Source organism: Erythrolamprus reginae, chromosome 1, assembly GCF_031021105.1.
Source record: "Erythrolamprus reginae isolate rEryReg1 chromosome 1, rEryReg1.hap1, whole genome shotgun sequence".
Classification (NCBI taxonomy): Eukaryota; Metazoa; Chordata; class Lepidosauria; order Squamata; family Dipsadidae; genus Erythrolamprus; species Erythrolamprus reginae.
This window is the reverse complement of record NC_091950.1, coordinates 59,659,802-59,674,380: the sequence shown is the minus strand read 5'-3', so window position 1 is coordinate 59,674,380 and position 14,579 is coordinate 59,659,802. Positions and strand designations below refer to the sequence as shown.

The 14,579-nt window shown below is 42.1% G+C and overlaps 1 protein-coding gene across 5 annotated transcripts in view; it reads left to right on the top strand.

Moving 5' to 3' along the window:
* Positions 1–12,139, top strand: part of ZC3H14 (zinc finger CCCH-type containing 14) — a 44,491-nt gene extending 32,352 nt beyond the window's left edge. The window contains exons 1-6 of one of the 5 annotated variants that reach the window (XR_011559264.1): positions 1,446–5,077; positions 6,856–6,973; positions 8,901–9,037; positions 9,728–9,825; positions 11,530–11,636; positions 11,850–12,139. Coding sequence is in view for 4 of the 5 variants with exons in the window: in XM_070753774.1 (XP_070609875.1) it covers positions 6,853–6,973; positions 8,901–9,037; positions 9,728–9,825; positions 11,530–11,636; positions 11,850–11,856 (470 nt within the window). In the remaining variant the exon portion in view is untranslated. Of the gene's footprint in view, positions 1–1,445; positions 5,078–6,852; positions 6,974–8,900; positions 9,038–9,727; positions 9,826–11,529; positions 11,637–11,849 lie in introns of those variants that run through there. The other 4 variants (XM_070753798.1, XM_070753782.1, XM_070753791.1 and 1 more) reach the window with 4 other exon arrangements.
* The last annotated feature ends 2,440 nt before the right edge of the window (positions 12,140–14,579 follow it).

Genomic DNA, 14,579 nt, shown 5'->3' with positions numbered 1-14,579 from the left:
CTGAGCATGCGTGGGCTCTGAGGTGCTTAAACGCCATTTTTGCTGTGATCGAGTTACCGGTAACGTTGTTTATTAACGTATCTCGTCTGGCCTTGTTTGACATTTCAACTGTCAAGCGTGAGTAGTTATGGAAGATAAAAGTGTGGACAAGGTATCTTCCCCCACCATAATGCCTCAGGATAAAGGCAAGGGGAAAGCCAAAGACAAAGCTAAGTCCCAAGCTTCCTCTTCAATTAAGGAGGCAGAGAGACGTATAAAAGCTTTAGAGCAGAGGTTGGAGGCAGCACTTCTGGCACCAAGGTCCACCTCCCCCTCATTACAGGCCAGGGAACAACCGACTTGCCAGTCTGGGTTGAGACCTACAGAAATCTTATCTGTGAAGGATTGGTCCCCAGAGAGACAGAATCCATTTATGTCTCAGGCTGTTCCTTTATCTGGACTTCAGCAGGCGAGGCCAGGTTCTGCTAGTCACTCTCTGAGAAGTGCTCCATCTGCCACCTTTACACCCACGGCTGCTGGGCTTAGGGTGCAGCAACAGATGTCCCCGGCCTTACAAGGGCTCATCACTGACGTGTACTCTCAAGGAATGGCTGTGGGGGTGCAGCAAAGTGTCCAGCACTCCCGCCCAGTACAGTCCAAGAACCTGTGGACTGCACCGCCCCCCTCGGGTATGGGGTCTTGGATGGATGAGCCATCACCATTAGAAGACACTGAGAAAGATTATGATTTCTCTGATGATGAGACAACTCCAGATCCACCTGTCACAGCTGGGCTCTTTAAGGCCCCTCTTTTCAAAATTCTGTTACATAAGGCCAAGCAGGCAGCAGATTTACCGGGTCCCCCCAAGGCAACTGACACCTCTGAGGACCCTAAGCCGTCTACTGTTTTATTCAAAGAACCCCAACCCGAGACTGATCATGTGCCATCCTCGGAGATTTTTAGACAAAGCATCAAACGCACCTGGCAGCAGCCTGCAGCAGCTCAAGGCCCGTCAGTCATGGAGCGTAGCTTTTATACCTTGGATGAGGATATGGAGAAGATGCTGGAATTTCCCCCTATCGACCAGCCGGTAATGACCTTGATTTCAAAGGCCTTGGTACCATCAGAAACTGGCGATAGTTTGAAACCGGAGGATAGAAAAGCGGAAATTCTACTGCGAAAGTCTCACCAAATGGCAAGCTGGGCGTTTCGAGCTTCAACAGCTGCTTCCTTTTTCAATCGAGCTTCGATAATGTGGCTGCAGGAAGTGCAGGGCCGCCTGGGTCCAGAGGATGGCCGTTTACGTCAGGACCTGAGTAAATTATTAGCGGCGGCGGAATTTTCGGCGGATGCCACTCTCCATGCGGCGAAATTTTCTGCTAGAGGGATGGCAACGTCGCTGGCCTCCAGACGCCTCCTATGGTTGAGGAGCTGGCCAGCAGACCTAAAGTCCAAATGGAACCTGGCCTCTTCTCCATACCAAGGGGAAAAGCTCTTTGGGGAGGCGTTGGATCCTGTCCTCATTGAGGATAAGGACAAAAGGAAGACCCTGCCAAGAGCATACAGACGCCAGGATCGTAGGACCACCCTCTACGCTCGCCGCCAGCCATTTCGGTGGGATTCCTCCTCATCTGTTGGACAGACTAGGACATACACGCCAAATCAGTATGGCCAGCCAGCCTTTCGTGGAAACCGAGCGGCCTTTCAAGACAGGCCCAGAGGGTACCAGCAGGCTCAGCGTCCTTTCAGAGGGAATCAGAGGGGCTTCAGGCGCACAAAATGACTTGGCTCCATTGCAGCCCATAGGAGGCAGACTTCAGCGCTTCAGTGCCTCCTGGAGGGTTACCTCCTCAGACAAATGGGCAATAGCCACAATATCACGGGGATTGCGCCTGGAGTTCTTGCAGCCCCCGCCAAACCGATTTGTCACTTGTCCGCTAATGCGAGACCCAACCAAAAAACGTCATATACAACTGGAAATAACTCATCTTCTCAAAATTCAAGCGATAGAGATGGTGCCCGAGCATGCCAAGGGCACGGGATTCTACTCAGTTGTGTTCCTGGTACCAAAGTCATCGGGGGGGTTCAGGATGATTCTAAACCTCAAATTCCTGAACACCTTCATTCGGTATCGCAGGTTTCGCATGCACTCCCTGCAATCGATCCTGACCTCTGTGCGACACAACGATTTCCTCACCTCTATCGATCTCAAAGAGGCTTACCTGCATGTTCCGGTTTGGCCAGCTCATCGACGGTTCCTCAGGTTTTGTCTCAACGGTGTCCACTACCAATTCCGTGCTATGCCGTTCGGCCTGTCCTCGGCACCCCGCACCTTTACAAAGCTGATGGACATCCTGACAGCACATCTCAGGACCCAGTCCATACGGGTCATGGCATACTTGGACGACATCCTCGTTCTGTCCAAGTCCATGGCCCAAGCGCAACACGATCTGGCGCTCACGAAGCAGACTCTGGAGAGTCATGGGTACACGGTCAACATGGAGAAGAGCCATCTTCATCCCACCACATCAATCCAACACCTAGGCTCCATCATAGACACCGCAGAGGACACGGTCTCGCTAACACCAGAGAGGGTCCTCAATATCCGGAGATTAGTAACCAGCCTTCGTCGACAAAGGCAAACATCGTTGGCAACATTGTCCAAGGTACTAGGGACTATGGTTTCATCCATAGGGATTGTGCCATGGGCTCGCCATCACATGAGGGGCCTCCAATGGTTTCTCCTTCCGGCCCAGAAGGACAAGGTGAGTCACTCCCACCGAAAGGTGCGACTCCCAGCTTCAGTCAAGCAGTCGCTGGCATGGTGGTTGTCCCCAGCTTTGATCCAGGGTTCTCCTCTTCACAGCCACCAGCGGGTGATTATCACAACAGACGCGAGCTTGTCGGGCTGGGGTGCCCATATGGGGCCTCATATAGCTCAGGGCCTGTGGTCTCAGGAAGACTTAACCCAGGTCAATATCAATGTTCTCGAACTCAGAGCGGTTTTCTTAGCCCTTCAGGCCTTCGCTCCCTGGGTTCAGGACAGGCATGTCCTGGTTCTGACGGACAACGTGGCCACAAAAGCCCACCTGAACCATCAAGGAGGTACGAGATCTCATCGCCTCATGGCTCAAGCCACGGACCTCTTCGATTGGGCCGAATCTCATCTGGCCTCTCTGACGGCGGAGCATATTGCCGGGACCAGCAATCTGCAGGCGGACTGGCTGAGCAGGTCCACTCTGGATCCTTCGGAGTGGCAACTGGACCCGGCACTCTTCAAGCAGATAGTGCTACGATTTGGTCTTCCATTGGTGGACCTCTTCGCAACCCCAGCAAACACTCAATTACAGAGGTTTTTCTCCCGGTTTCCGATGCCAGGGGCGGAAGGGGTCAACGCCCTTTGGTCACCTTGGCCCCAGGGGTTACTGTATGCCTTTCCCCCCACGTGTCTCATTCAAAGGATATTAGACAAGACAATTCGGGAGGGGGTGGAAATGATCATGGTGGCTCCCTATTGGCCGAGACGGCCTTGGTTTGCAGATCTAGTAGCCCTGTCGGTGTCTCCCCCGTGGAGGATTCCAGATTCCAAGGTAGTGTTAGTTCAGGGGTCAGTTTGCCATCCGAACCCTCAGTGGTTCAAACTGACCGCCTGGCACTTGAAAGGGCAGGTCTGAGACAGCAAGCCTTGCCAGACGAGGTTATATCCACCATACAGGCAGCACGTCGCCCATCAACGGTAAGACTCTACCAGTCCACTTGGGCGGCCTTCTGTAAGTTTTGTTCGGATCACCACCTTAACCCGGGGGAGGCTTCGGTTGTGTCAATCTTACGATTCCTACAGTCAGGGGTGGAGAAAGGGTTAGCCCCAAATACCTTGAAAAGGCATTTAGCTGATCTGGCAACCATCATCCGGGTACCCCACGCTCGCTCCCTGGCACAAGATCCTTGGATTAGGGATTTTATTAAGGGCGCGATTAACACTCATGCGCCTCCAGTGCATAGGTTCCCGACGTGGGACCTTTCCCTGGTACTCAAGGCGTTGACAGCCCCTCCTTTCGAGCCAATGAGGACGATTCCAGTACGATTGCTCTCCTTAAAGACTGCCTTTTTAGTGGCAATTACGTCGGCACGCAGAGTGTCGGAGCTGTCGGCCCTGTCTACGCGTGCAGATTTATGTATATTCCACCCTGATCGGGTAGTTTTGAGGTTAGACCCTACATTTATCCCCAAAGTTAACTCTGGGTTTCATAGGGCTCAAGAGTTAGTGTTGCCAGACTTTTGCACACATGGACAGCACCCTCTCGAGCTGAGATGGCACAAGGTAGATGTTCGGAGGGCCTTGAAAATCTACATCAGACGGACTGGACATTTCAGGAAATCTGAGCGGCTGTTTGTGTCCTTTGGTCAGCGATCAATGGGTCTGGCAGTGTCAGCTAAATCCATCAGTCGCTGGCTGAAAGACTGTATTGAGGAGGCTTACAAAGCCCGGTCTCAAGTACCACCAACCGGGGTAACAGCGCATTCCACTAGAAGTGCAGCCACTTCGGTGGCTTGGAGTACTCAGGCGTCCATAGAGGACATTTGCAGGGCGGCTACGTGGGCGTCTCCTACCACCTTTATACGCCATTACAAACTGGACTCAGTAGCTTCGGCGGAAGCTTCGTTTGGGAGACGGGTTTTGCAGCAAGTGTGTTCAACTCCTGCGACCGTAGCTCAGCCTTTTCCCTCCCATGGGCAGTAATCTTTGGCATATCCCATGTTGGACTCTCCTTCCAGATGCAGTGGAGAAGAACCGTTGTACATACCTGAACGGTCTTCTCGATGCACTGGAAGGAGAGTCCAAACCCACCCGGCATGGTTGTTTCGCCAGGTCGCCGGAGTTTGGGAGACAAGTTAAACAGTTATGAGGTTATATGGTTATTGTTCAATAAACAGGTTTTCCTTAAACTGGCTTCGTTTTTAAAACTGAGGTATTGGGGGCTGCTAAGGGGCGGTGACTACCTCATATTTAAATATTTAAATTAACTCAGTCTTCCAATAAGATTGGTGAATTACCCATGTTGGACTCTCCTTCCAGTGCATCGAGAAGACCGTTCAGGTATGTACAACGGTTCTTCTCTCCTATCTAAGTTGCTTAACTGTATCATCAGGATGATAGCTGCAACTCCCTAGACTTCTGGCCTTGGGAGATTTCAAATTGACTTTATTAGGGAGCAGTGATCTACGTAGTTCATGGGTTCCATGGCCACTATGACAATCATGCACTTTTTTTAGATCTGTTTTTTATCTGAGCAACTGAACCTGATCTGATGTGGGATAATTCTCCATCAGTTCTTTTCATAGTGAGATTACTTGATGGAGGCTATGATGCAATTTGTTGCTGCTATGGATGTTTGCAACTATCGATGTATTTAATGTGGTTATTCCATGTGTCTAATGGTCCCTGTTAGTTTCAAAGGGCACTTGGAAAGTTTTCCAAAGTGCCAGTGGACAATTCTACTAAGTGGCTTGCTGACTCCTGGAATAAAGGATTATAGAGAGGCCACTCAGGAAGAATCTTATCGGGTACCTGACAGGATTCTTTCTGAGTGGCCTCTCTATGACCGTTGATCCAAGTAATTGCCTTCGTTTACCGAGGAACTCCAGGCCAGGGATATGGAACTGAAATTTCATTGGTGGTTCTGGTTGATATTCTTTGGTACAGCAAGGGAGAGAGGAATGTGACTCTTGTGATCCTGCTTGATCTCTCAGTTTTTCATGCAATTGGCTATGGTATACTGGGCCACATTCAAAAGGGTGTGAGAGGCACTACTTGTCAGTAGATCTTTTTTCCCCTAAGCAGTTTATATCCTGCTTTAGGTTTCAATCACAAACAAAAGTTTACCTGAAGAGTTTGTATTTAATAGGAACATGCAGAAGAATAGTTCCAAATCCAAACTAAGGTTCCAAGAGCCAGATCAGTGTTGTCAGCCATCAGGGGTTCAAGGTTTCTTAAGAAGCAAAAGAGAGCAAACATTGTTTCCAGCAAAGAGAACATAGATCAAAACTGCTTCTTAAATCAGGTTGGAATCAGCTGTCACTAACATAGATTTATTCCCTTGTGTGGCAAGTATCCTCATGGTAGTTTTTGCTCTGCTTTGTTCTCTCTACTGACTGTGTATGGGGGCTAGGAGGTATTACATCATCCTCATCTGACTACTGCAGTTGTCCTGGTGGTGCATGTATTTGATCAGCCTCATGTGATTCCTTGGCATGATGTCTCCTGAGACATTTCAGAGTGTGAGCTAGAGAAGCTTTTTCAGATTCAGACTGGATCATGACAGTTTCACTCAGTCAGTGGTAAAGGACAAATAGAAGTCAAGTCTGCTAAATTAGCCATCAGCCTGAGATGAAATTTTATCAGTGCAAATAGTGCCTAGTCATATATCTCGACCACGATTGAGCAGGAATTTTACCTTAAGACCTGGCCTTATGCCTGGAACCTGTAAGGAAATGGATACAATGGATCCTAGCAAAATACAGTGTCTCTGGATTCTTAAGTCAGTTTTTTCCAGACATAGTCCATCGTGTCTTTTAATATAATTTTATTCCACTTTTCAAGGCAGTGAGTGAGTGAATGAATGAACGAACGAATGAATGAATTTTACAAGATGTATACAGCTGTCCATCTTTCAACCATTTCTGCCTGTTCTTGGTTCAGTCAATTTGAGATTTATAAAAAAATTGCTTAGTGGCAAACTTATTCTGTCTTGGTGGATATTTCCACTTTTCTGAATTTCATTTTAAATTCTGTATATTTAAATAGTTGCTTTGATCAAAACTCTTTTCTACGATCCAGATGTCTAACTTTGTTTCTTTGGCTATTACTCACAGTAGAGATGGAAGAAATAGGCATCTTACAGAAGGTTGAGAAAGTACCTGAGCGCTGCAAATACTGGCCTGCCTGTAAAAATGGAGATGAATGTGCCTTCCATCATCCTACACAACCATGCAAGTAAGAGGCTTTGAACTTCTCAACAGAACTTCACCTAATTTGCCTTCCTAGCTTTCAGGCACACCGGTTAGCGCAAAAGAAGCTTGTTGCATCAACAGCAGAAATGAGGAGATGTTTGTACTAAAATGGAATTTTAGCTAAAAATATAAACAGGGTTGGAGGAAAATATTGGATAAACAGGATTGGAGGATAACCTATATGTAGCTTCCAAGGTGTTACCAAGATGGTACCAAATATTTCTCATTACTAGGCATGAACAACTTGACTTGAATTGATGGGTAGTCACTACTGTGCTTGCTACATAACTCACAAAAAGGGGGATTTGCACTGTGCTAGTTTCTCAGTATTAAATCAGCAGAATAACTATAGCTTAAACAAGGTCAAAACAAAATTGGAAATTCTGAATGTAGACTGTTACATTCGTAGCAGAAAAAGATGGGTGTTTATCTATTTATGTTAGGCAAATGTTGCACATTCTAGTGATTTGTTTGGTTATTTTATGCTTTACTCATATTTTATTGATAGTTGTGGAAAAAAGCCTAGAGCTGTGCCAGGTTCTTGAAATTTAAGAGAGATAAAAAATTTCCACTTTGACTGCATTGTGGGGAGTGTTCAGAGGGAAGAGAGAAACAAACACTATTTTGGCAATCAGTTCTGAGTGACCTTATCCCATTTGATGGAACTCTAGATATAAGAATAACTGCCATGTTTTATGGAGCTTTCTGCTAACGTAAGGAATAAAAGAAAGTTGTTGCCCAACAGCTTATGGTCTAAATTTCAACAAAGAATTATCAGAGGGAAGAAGTGGGAGCAGCAAGATAGCAGATTGTGTGGGAAGAAAGACTTGGCATGATTTTTATTTGGGTAAAAGATAGGACAATCACTAATCACTCTCCATTTCGATATTAGAAGCTGGGGTGAAAATACATAATGCTGTCATTGTACGCAAGTGTGTTCACGTTTCCCTATCAGCCTAGTTCTAGGGAATTGCTGAATATCAAAATGCACCACAAACTTTTTTTACACAGTTCTTACATTGAAATTTTTACAGTCTTCATTTTTTTCTCATTTTTTATGGTGGTGGCTGTCATGGTGCATATTAATGATAGGTTGCCTGCTTTCTGGGAAATTAAATTCATTAATCTTTTCTTTTTTCATACATCGGTGAAGGACCTTATGATATAATTGGATATTTATTTATCAAATGAGTGATATACAAACAACTTGAACAAAATCCAAAGTCCTTGGATATCTTTTGGGTCTTTGGTAGGGGTTTTTTTTGGGGGGGGCATTTGGGATTTGGAGATTTTGCACATCCATGCATACATAGAACAACCAAACTGTACAATTTGGTTTAGCCTCTACACATTTGAATGTTTTCTGCTGCTTTTATTTTTTTTCTGACTTCTATGAAATTTTTATCAAAGTTTTTAGCGCTTGGGTTTTTTTAAAATCTCCACTGACATCTTGCTTGGCTTGGCTTGACTTGAACCTGAAAACCGTATTCCTTCCTTCCTTCCTTCCTTCCTTCCTTCCTTCCTTCCTTCCTTCCTTCCTTCCTTCTTGTTTGTTTGAGTTTTATGCCACTCTTCTCCTTAGACTCAGGGCGGCTTACAACATGTTAGTAATAGCACTTTTTTAACAGAGCTAGGCTATTGCCCCCACAATCCGGGTCCTCATTTTACCCACCTCGGAAGGATGGATGGCTGAGTTAACCTTGAGCCGATGATGAGATTTGAACCGCTGACTTTCAGATCTACAAGTCAGCTTCAGTGGCCTGCCGTACAGCACTCTACCTGTTGCGCCACCCCGGCTCAATTTTTTTATGTAAAACTGTATTATGCATCTGTAAACATAAGCAATTTTGAAAGAGTATATCTTAGCAAGCTCATTCTGAAGGAATAAGTATTTTACATTCATATTTCAGGGTCTTTCCAAGTTGTAAATTTGCTGACAAATGTTTATTCATCCATCCAAACTGTAAATATGATGCCAAATGCAACAAGCCAGATTGTCCTTATACTCATGCCAGTCGACGAGCACCGCAACCGTCTCCTAAACAAGGTAAGGTTTTCTTAATATTAAAAAAACGAGCTTGCTTAGAATGTGCCAATGAAAGCAAACTCAAATCCAAAGCATCATAGACTTTAAAACAGCTAAAGTATTGTCAAAATAAATCTTCTGTTTAAGAACAGCCACTAAATTCCAATTGGTTTGAGCTGTCTGGTCATATCTAGCATGGTTAAAAGGAGTGGAGGATATGGGTCCAGTTTTAATGCCCCGCTCATCAAATACTGATCGAAACTTGTGATAGGGCATTAATGGGAATCCCTCTTTCTTCATTTCTGTGGTGTAATGAGGCCAGCTTCAGTCTTTGGCAAGAATTGCTCTGTACGCTCGGAATACTAAGATTCTCCCCTTTCTAAAGCAATCTTGGGCACAACATTATTCATGCCACTTTCTCATGACTTATTCATAAACGGGCAATAAATCTATTATTTGTTACTTTTTGGAAATCACAGCAGTGCCTATTGAATTCCATAATGACCTCCTACCCTGCCAACTACTAGGTCAAAATTCAGCAACTTCAGCTGTGTGATCTTCCATACTTATACATTGGGAATATTAAGAGCCAACAATTAAAATTACAGACATATATGGAAATACTCACAATTCTTTAAATAAATATTTAATTAAATATCAAGCTTTGGAATAAGTTAGGAATAGCTGTTTCTTTCTCGTTAATTTGTTTAGCAGTTTCTGCTCCAGCCCCAGCAGCATCTTCAACCAGCCAGCTTTGCCGCTTTTTCCCTGCATGTAAGAAAATGGAATGTCCTTTTTACCATCCCAAAGTAAGTATCGTAGATTGAGTTGTGTGTGTGTTTTTTCATAGATTTTCACAGGTATAGGTATGAAGGTGATGGTATATTCGGGTCTTTTCCTGTGTAAGATTGATAGAATCTTGGTGATGTTTCAATGAGGTCCCACTCATCATCTTCAGGCTGGTGTTTTCAGCTTCGTGCTAGGGTAAACAAAGCATGGTTGGAGCTTCCGTCTTTCTATAAATATGGTTGGGGTGTGTGAAGTGCTGGCTTAATTGCTGTAAGCGGGTTGGTTGGCTGTGCCAACAAATGAATCCCAGCCACAAAAACCAACACCAGACCCAGAACAACACAGGACACCACCACCAATCACCCTCATCAGACCCAAGGCCATATCTATGCCACAGACAAAATACAATTACCACCCAGAAAGCCAAACCACGCAGCATCTCCAACTGCTGCACCTCCCTCTGATACCCACACAAAGCAAACTGACACACGCCATAAACATATAGCCTGACCACAAACTCAGAACCAAACTAAACCCCGGGATGTTGCACCACAGACATACATTACAAAACAGCCAACTAATCTGCAAACATCAACTCCATCAACTACTCAAGGTGTTACCCCATACATTACAACACAGCCAACCAACCTACTTACAGCAATTAATCCAGCACTCCCTCCACACACCCCAACCAATATTTATAGAAAGACGGCAGCTCTGATCATGCTTTATTCACCCTAGCACAAAGCCGAAAACACCAGCCTGAAGATGATGAGTGGGACCTTGTCGAAACGTTACCAAGATTATATCAATCTTACACGAGAATAGACCCGAATAGGCCAAGACCTACATAGAGTGTATGTGTGTATGTATGTATTTATGTAGAGAAACATAGGTTGAAATTGAAGTATATGCTCTTTTCTCTTAGTAATTTCACTTTGAACCCAGGGCATTTTATATAAAATAGGATATTTAGTACTCGTGTGTGTGTGTGTGTGTGTGTGTGTCTTTGTACACATATGTGAGAAGACATAAAATACATGAAATAAAGCAATGTGTGGAGAGAGGAAAGTTGTACTGGTGGTGATGAAAGATATATTCAGTATGGGAAAGAGAAGAGACACATGAAATATTAGTCTGTGTATTAAGATCTTAAGTTTACAGATTATATATAATATGCAGAATTTTAGTAATAAACGCTAAAATTTGTAAAGAACCCAGCACCAGCACCAGGAAACCAAAGTGGTATTCTATCACAGAAAAACTGGCAAACATAATTAGCAATAGCAATTTATTAGCTTGTAATATCCTATGCAAAATTTCTCGTTTGGTATTCTGTTATTTTATAGGATCTTTCCTTTAAGACAATATATTTCCCATAAAATTTGTATTTTCCAAATTCAGCATTTTGTTACTCCTAGTGGTACAATTTTGTGATAAAATCTAGGATAGAATTTTTGCATATTAGCATTTGCGACTTCAGTGATGGCTTTTCCATGTGAATGCACAATCAGTGATGCCACAAATAGAAGTTAGCATCAAATGCACTTAAAAAAAAAAGTTTACAGATCATATATTTTCCAACTTTGGTTCAGTTGCCTCAGATAATTGAACGATTCCATTGAAGAATTGCATAATTTTTAAAGAAAAAGCATATAAATTAAAATAAGCCAAATTTAATTCTTGCAAGCAGTTTTATCTTTACCTTTCATTTATCTTGTTAGCACTGCAGGTTTAACACACAGTGTACCAGAGTGGATTGCACATACTACCACCCATCTTTTTCTGTACCTCCACGTCATGCCTTGAAATGGATTCGAACACAAACTGGGTAACTAATTATTTTTACTATTTGTAATTACATGTCTTCATAGAACATGAAAATGTACAGTCAGACATAAAACCTATGTAAGTACAGTTCTTCAATGTTTGCTGAACAATGTGTATATTGAAACTATTAATTCTGACACATTTGAAAGATGATTTTTAGAGAATACCATTTAAATGAGAGAATGCTTACTAATTTTCTTTATTTGTTTTTCAGTGAATAATTCAGAGATCGCCATTCAATTTTCTTCATTGTACTATAATGGTGGCAGGATGCTGGCTGATGGTAAAAGAGGGTGTAAAAATTTACCACCTACTCCAGGCTTTGAATATGTATTGTTTCATAAAATGAAATTGATTACACACTTGAAATATGTAATTTTCAACTGTTGTATATTTTCCTACCATAACTGGTTTTACATATTTTTACTGTAAAATTGTCCGTAGGAAAGAGGAAATTTGCTTTAATCCTTAATTAAAATAACAAGATAAGCATTTTGTTCTACACATGTTGGCCTGTTGTCTTTTTTATTACTTAAAAAGTAGACTTTTCCCTGGAAAATAGGTCATAAGCTATATAGAATAGCTCATATGCTTTTAGGAGAATGCCATTTCTTAAAAGTTCTCTTTTCATATGAAATGATAGGCACCATTCTCTCCCAGGAGACTTTTCATTTTTAATTTCTTAACTTAACGACTATATTCAAAACAGAAATCAGTAGGGAGGCTAAAAGCAACCCTCTTTCTCATGGAACTATATTTCAGACCAGGAAGTAAAACTAGATAATTAGGACTACAATCCTATGGATCCTGAGCAGGTATGCAATGAAATTTCATTTTAATGTATGGTGATTAGTGTACATTTAAAGTGACAATAAAATTATTCTAAGTCTTAAGGATTCCTGGGATTGTGTGATGCATAGATTGTCACTCACTAATGGTATGGAAAAGGCTCCAACCTTGGTAATAGCAATTAGTATAACTTATTGCATGCCCTTGTTAAGTTCTAACAGTGTCCTAAAGGATCTCCAAGTCCCAAATTGGCATACTGCAGCCTTTGATATGGTACAAATACTCCCAATTAGTTGTAGTAATGTTAGGGGAAGCGTTAACAGAAAGTGATTTGTTGCAGAGGCTGTGGGAGTACACAGTCCTCCAAGCAATTGTATTCCCTTAACTGCAATTTATCAAGAGCTCTATGTTGCATCCATACTCAGTTTTAGACACGGATAAATTGAATGGTAATTCCCAGGAAAGGTGCAACATGATAAGGCCACTACAAAGGTATACATTCTATCAGGATTATATAGTATTAGAAAGTACACTTATCAGAAATTTATGAAATTTCACCAAGCAAAAATTCTGTTGGACTCTTTGATTATAGCATTAAAAGATTGAATGGTAACATTAATATGTTTTAAATTACATCCATTTTATCTTTTGCCAGGCAAGGGCATTGTGTGGCATTGTATCGTTGTACCTTGTGTTCAATTGTTACTACCTATTTTAAAAAATAATTTGGTTTTTTAATTGTTCTAAGCTGTCCAGTCAGTTAGATGATAATTAAACATGGGTTTGAAGAACTCCACCCTATGAAAAGCATGTAGTTACTACTATTAAGTAGCACCATAAGTTTGTAGATCTAAATCATGTCCCAGTTAAGAGAGCTATCCATAAACCTCAGGGAAAAAATGTGTAAGGCTGGAAAGGGTCACAAAACCATTATATATTTTGATTCCATCAGTCCACTGATAAGCCGATAACATATAAATGAATAAAATGCTATGCCATTGTGTTATGTGTTCCAATAGGTGTCCAATACAATCCACCTTAAGAGCAAGATGTACGGTATTCTGGGAAAAATTGAGATTATTCCAGATTAATGCCAAAAATGTGCAGGTCACTATAAAAAAAAAACCCCAAAAGAATAATGTTTCTTAGAGGATATCAAGGAGGAAACGACTGCTTTTCACTGCTACTTGTTTTAGCACATGTAGCTGATTGTGCAAGACTGTGGAACCACAATCTATGAATGGCTTGGACAAATGTAGATTGTTTTTGCATCAATTGATGTTTGAAAAGAAAATACATTTTAACAAAAGAACCTCACCTGGCTCATGAAGCATTGTAATGGGAATATCGTGGTTTTTGCAGCCAGACAACTCATAGTTTATGAGATATAGGGGACCATATCAACAAAATGTACAAATGAAGCCAAAGAGTAATTTAAGCAAATGTGGATCATGCGGCACAACTGCCATTCTACACATGCAAATCTATGACACAATAGCTGAATTAGAAGACTTTTTTTATTGGAATGATTGTCAAAACTCTAATTTTAATCTATTGTACTGTTATGTTAGGTTATGAAGCAAGCAGTACCAGAAAGCTCAAAAATATCAATAACTTAAAGTTATATGTATTTCCATGCCAACGTGCAGAGATTCTAAGATACTAAGAAACTCAAAAATGTTTTGCTGATCCACTGCTGCTGACGTATATGCCACAAATTATTGTAAATAATTCCAGCAAAGGTAGTGAAAGTTAGTTGAATATATTCAATAAACAACTCTACAAAGTTTTACAGCAATGCCCCTCACAAAAAGATGTTTTTGTGTTACTAATTTAACTTGTATTACTAATTAACTCTATTAATGTGATTTATATGAAGTTCAAATCACACTGTAGATCACATCTTTACAGTTATGAGTAAATGTAAAGGGTTCATAAAGCTGCTTTCTTCACTATACAGCACCACGTTATGATCACATTTATCTTGCCTCTTCCTCTGGAAAAAAAATCCAATTTCAGATAAAAGTATTTCTCAATTTTTAATTGCATTGCCTATCATTTCATATCTTGATCTAAAATATCTTTAATGAATGTAAGGCTGCCCACTCTATTACCTACTTAAAAGTTTTAAACCAGCCAAAATGCTTACTGTGAG